The sequence below is a fragment of the Limanda limanda genome, chromosome 20, assembly GCF_963576545.1.
Source record: "Limanda limanda chromosome 20, fLimLim1.1, whole genome shotgun sequence".
Taxonomy (NCBI): domain Eukaryota; kingdom Metazoa; phylum Chordata; class Actinopteri; order Pleuronectiformes; family Pleuronectidae; genus Limanda; species Limanda limanda.
The window spans coordinates 21491496-21497363 of NC_083655.1; the positions used below are offsets into that span (position 1 = coordinate 21491496).

Here is a 5868-nt window from a genome sequence, read left to right on the forward strand (position 1 = left end):
TTTTATGTGCTCTGATACACTTGGCTACTTGTGAGTCATTTGTGACTGTTTATTTTTTTTCCCTGTAAAAGTTGGGGTAGTTTTGCCTCAATCTAGTCAAGGTCAGAGGGTGTCACACCTTATATAGATTGGTAAACCATGGTAACTATGAGACAAATTGTGATTTGTGAATATAGGCTATACCAATTTGATTGATTGAATACTGCCAAGTTCTCCAAATATTGCAAACATTTTAAACAGATGTCAAACAAGCTGAAAAAACTTAATGTAAATAAATGTATATCCCCCATCCCCTACCTTTACAAACTTAGTTCATATTAATCTGGCACAAGATAGACACATTATTCAAGTCAAGTGCTATCAAACCATTTCAGAAGATTATGTTTGCAACCACTCAGTTTAATCTTTGATTTGTTCAAAATATGTTATCAATACTTCCAGATTAAATTGCCCCTTGAAATAATCTGTCAGACATATAAAAAAAATGTGCAGGTTCTCTTTTTGACACAATGTACTAGCATCACTGATACTTCATCCATTGCTGCCATCTTGGTTGTTAACAAAAATGCAGATTTAAGAGCAGAGCTCCTTGGGTAACTCATAATGTCAATCCCAACCCATTTTAAATGGTTGGGATTGGCACAACCTGTATCAGGATGGATGGAAATCTATCTGAAGGGAGGTAAACAAACATGAGTTTGTTTTGGTTTCAGGCTATTTTTATTATATTCTATTCTATTTTAATTATTTTTTTCTGTTAAAATGAGGAATGGCACGTCTTGTTTATTCAATGTCAATCCTTGTTTACTGTATGTGTTTATTCTCAGTTTGTTTCCACTGCGCTTTCACATATTTTGCCTTGACTGATATAAAAGCTTTGCAATCAATCAATCAAATTTTATTGGTATAGCCCATATTCACAAGTCACAATTTATCTCATAGGGCTTTAACAAGGTGTTACATCCTCTGCCCTTAACCCTCAACAAGAGTAAGGAAAAACTACTAAAAACCCTTTTAACAGGGAAAAAATAAGGTAGAAACCAAGAGTCTAGTATAAAAACTATTTTAAGATATTTTGAGCCTATACTTTGCATCCCTCATCTTATTGACCTATCAGTGAATCCTCGGAATTCCTTTTAAAGTTCCTTTACCGAGCCTCTCTTGACTGTGGTTCCATATCTGGGTCCTCTTTGAGAGCCATATCACAATTATTCAACCCCTATATAATATTGTTGTTTTTAAAGCTGTCTGACAGTTTTTTTTGGCCGAAAGTGGAGTTGAAACATAATTAAGCCTTTGGGAACTCTATAATGATCTTTCATTTGCTTCAGCTGTGATGCATATATAAACCCCACCCTTGAAGGTATTCAAGGTGATTTGCAACCATGGGAAAGACAAAGGAGCTTCCATCAAAGCTGAGAGAGAAGATCATTTCATCAAACCTGAAGAGCCTTGGGTATAAGAAGATTTTCCAAAAATGTATATTCCAAGAGACACCATTGGGAGCATTATTAGGAAGGTTAAAACTTATGGAGCAGCTTCAAACCTGCCTGGCCGTGGAAGAAAGCCCAACATTTCATCAAGGGCCCTCAGCAACTTAGTCAGAACAACTCAGAGAAACCCCTGTGTGACTGCAAGACACCTACAGGACGACCTGATGAAGGCTGGTACAAGTGCTTCAGTGGCAACTATAAGACGTGCACTGAACAAACCAGGACTTCATGGCCCGACTGCAAGAAGCACTCAGCTCTTGACCACAAGGAACATCAAAAGTCGACTAGAATATGCCAGGAGCAATTTGGATAAGACGATTGAGTTTTGGGTGACAGTTCTGTGGACTGATGAAACCAAACTGGAACTGTTTGAACATATGGACCAGTGGTATGTCTGCCATGCGAAGAACCAGGCTTATGACCATAAGAATACCGTCCCCAAGGCCAAGCCTGATGGTGGGTCATTGATGATGTTGGGCTATTTTTCTGCGGCAGAAACTGGCAATCTTGACAAATTAAACCTTGGTGATCATTGGACTTTCCAGAAAGACAATGATCCAAAGCCCACCTCCAAGTCAAGCAAAGCTTGGTTGAGAAAAAGATCCTGGAACGTCCTGGAGTGGCATTCACAGTCACCAGATTTAAATCTTATTGAAAATCTTTGGTGGGATTTAAAGAAGGCAGTTGCAGCACAGAAGCCATCAAACATCACTGAGCTAGAGACTTTTGCACGCCAAAAATGGGCAAAGATTCTGATCAAGAGGTGTAAGAAGCTTGTCTGCACTTTCTGAAAACGTTTGTTAGAAGTTATAAAAGCTAGAGGATGCGCCAAAAAGTACTGAAGCTGGGGGTTGAATAATACTGCACATGCACATGTGTTAGAAGAGTTACATTTTTCATTTGAACTTCAAAGTTAAGTAAACTTCTGTTGTCAAAATAACTCAAATATGTATCAATAAAAATCGTTTGTTGTTTAATGAGGTTTTTTGTATTTTGAGATGAGGGGTTGACTATTTCTGATTGCAACTGTATCTCCTGAGTCACAGCTACCTAAATCTTAGTCAAAGGTCCATGCCCATAGTCCTTTTAATGGGCATGAACAGTTGAAAGTTGTTTATTTAATGTCTCTACAGTAGCTGGGAAGCTGCCTGTCAGTAATAGCTATGTCAGGATTTCTGTTTTATGAGTTATTCTATTGGAATTTGAGAAGCGTTTGTTTGGCTGGAGCGACATCTACCAAGTAGTGTTGTTAGCTGAGCTGGAACTGTATATGAAGAGTTTTGTTTTAGTTGTGAACTACTGTTGGAAATTATTGTGGTGTGAAGGGATACATAGATCTGACCCTTCTGTTACTGATGTGTTTGTATGCTGGTTCTAACAAACAGCTCCACGAGCCTGTTGTCCAACAGCTCACTGTGACTTTGTCACACTCAATTTTCCCTGCAATATTTAAAGCTCACTCACTCAAAAATGTGCATAATTTATAATGTTGTTCCTGTTTTACTGAGAACTAGCAGCAATGATGAACTTTCTGCGACTCTAAGACAAAAATACATGCATTGGTGTTTCACAGAAGCACAACAGAATCCAGTAGGAGTTGTGTTTGTGTCCATTCAATCAAAGGATGTGTGTGTGTGTGTGTGTGTGTGTGTGTGTGTGTGTGTGTGTGTGTGTGTGTGTGTGTGTGTGTGTGTGTGTGTGTGTGTGTGTGTGTGTGTGTGTGTGTGTGTGTGTGTGTGTGTGTGTGTGTGTGTGTGTGTTTGTGTGGATCATTAAAAATGTTGGGCTAAAAACTGAGCCACTGAGGGCAATTAAAACAAATTGACAGCATAAATTTGGTTAAGTTTCTATGCTGCAAGTTTTATTCATTCCGACTAAAATTGATTAAAAAATATTATATTAAGAGCCAGTGCTGAACAAAAAAATTAATATGTTTCATTATTTGATTCTCACATTTGAATATTAAATTCTCTAAATTTACTGCTTCCCTTAAAACTTCTGAAAATTTTGTGAAAATTGCTTTGAAATACTCCATAGTCAGATTTTTTAACTTGTGGCCACATTGTAATAACATTTTGGTTTGGATTTTTATGATCCAGTAGATAAGAAAAAAATATTTAATTCATTAATACAAATCTTATTTGAACATTTATTTTTCTAACTTTACTTTAGACTTACAGGTCATTCATAACTTCATATAATATATCTTCTCAAGCCCATGTGATATCTAAACGACAGGGGAGATGAAGAAATAAAGCAAAATAAATCAGATCAGGTCAGAGAATTTGATCTAAAGTCCTAGTGATTGGGTAGGTAGATGGTTTTGAACTTTTCGAAGAGATCAATGTCGTCCTCCAACTGCTTCATCGCCGCTTCAAGCTGCTCCTTGTGGGCTTTCTTTGACAGGGTGTCGGTGACGAGCGAGAGGCCCTGATATTCGTGGTGCAGCTTATCCCAGTTCTTCTTCAGGTCCTGGATAGTTGACACAGGGAGGGACACCAGTCAGTGTCAATACAAACTTTGCTAAATGATGCATAAAATATGTCAGGATTCTATGTTTGTATATATGTGAAAATATCATCAACCATAACAGACATTCAAATATAGACCTTGCAGAAGTCAATCGAAAGTCTGTTGTTTAAGGTAAAAAGATGTCTTTGCGTACCTCCAGGAGAGATTGTCGCTCCATGTCAGGCATGAGTTTGATGGCCCCCTGCTCCTTCTGATCTTTCAAAAAGTTTTCATAATCCTCCTGAGCCCTCTGCTTTTCTTCATTGCGCTGGATAAGGTACTCAGGTACTTCTCCGTAATCCTACAGGAAGTTGTGAATTTGTATCGATCAATCAAATTATTTATTTGTATACTATAGCCCATATTCACAAATCACAATTTGTCTCATGGGGTTTATCAGTTGAAACTGACTGTAGCAAATAATGTCTCTTAAATTGTGTCAAAGTTTGTTTCACAAACTTTTCTTTAGTGTTGTATCATCAGAAAATACCTTTTTCTTTAAGTACTTTGGGACGAGTCCTGAATGTTCAAGGCGTTGCTTGTGTCCCTTGCTGTCCACACAGGTTGGCTGTGGCTTCATCGGAACCAAAGTAGTTGTCTTTGTAAAGTCTCTTTTTGTGTGAATGCCCATGGGTGGATTGTCTGTCCTTGCAGGAACAGGTGGTTTCTTCACAGTACAGCTGTGACAAAACTCTTTTGAGGGCTGTGTCTCTTAAAAGAAATAAAAATACGAAGAAGAAATTCAGATGAGCACAAAACCTGATCATTGCTCAAACTGGGACCCATGTAATCGTCATGTTGTTGATAGAAATACTCACTTTTAGCCAGTTTGGGCTCTTTTAAATGCTTTTTGGTGTACCGGTCCGGTGATGCCACCTCTTCTTTCGCTGGTCCCATTGTTCTCAATGTTTCCTTGTTTGCCTTTTCCTCAAGAATAACTGTCGATCTAAACTTGGACATATATCTTCAGAGGCAGCAAAGGAAAATTATAAATTAACATTTTATTTAAAAATATAAATATAAAAAATATAAAATTGAATTACTTATAGGAGTGTGCAAGGAGGATGAATGGGATGAAATAGTATTGTTTAGATATGATTCTATCTATTGTTCCAATAAGGGGGGGGGGGGGGGTTGCCCTGGACAGGTCAGGTTTAAGGAAAGGAAATGTTCACAAGTGTTTGGTATGCTTTAGCAATTGACTCTCTGATCATTATCTATTACTTTAAGTAAGTAATTAATTAAATAGTTAAGTAACTTAACTATTTAATTGTTGCAGGTTTTAAATTAGGTCAAATCTCTGCATGAGAGGAGGTTACACATTTCTAACTTACCTAAATGTAGCTTCTTGTTTCCAAGCTCAATGTTTATCAGCTTACTAACGTGCTTAAGATCTAACCAACTAACAAGGTTCTTCTTCCTTATAAACTAATCTGACTAGATTATTATTTTTTAACCGTTGCAAACTTACCTCGGTGGTTTTTGAGTTAGAACCGCTATCTTCGGTAGATTGTTGTAGACACTCTCTGGTGGATACACAACTTCAGACATGTTGAATGACTTCGAGCACGGGAAGGGTTAATATTAAAAATCCTTTGCTGCTGTTTACTATTGAATACAAATACGGTGTTAACGGTGAGTTGCTAAAATTCTTTGTTGAGTAAAGCTGAAAATGAATGTAATGTAATTTAATTGAGATAATAACTAACACCACACGGAGCCCACGGGAGTAAAATCCTCTGGTCAGTATGTTTGACAACATGCTGCCGGCTGGTTGCTAGGCGACCGAGGGTGCAAATGTTGCATTTGTGTACATGTGTAAAGTACTATATCTGAGCTGAGACCACCCTTTCTTTAATATAAC

The 5868-nt window shown here is 37.6% G+C and overlaps 1 protein-coding gene across 1 annotated transcript; it reads right to left on the minus strand.

The window, feature by feature from the left end:
• Positions 1–3791: 3791 nt before the first annotated feature.
• On the minus strand, positions 3792–5555 carry LOC133027167 (enkurin-like). Its single transcript, XM_061094195.1, has 5 exons — positions 5476–5555; positions 4830–4968; positions 4495–4707; positions 4159–4305; positions 3792–3965 (listed from the first exon to the last, which is right to left on the minus strand). Exons 1-5 carry the CDS (start codon positions 5553–5555, stop codon positions 3792–3794), a joined length of 753 nt encoding a protein of 250 aa, XP_060950178.1.
• Between the last annotated feature and the right edge of the window lie 313 nt (positions 5556–5868).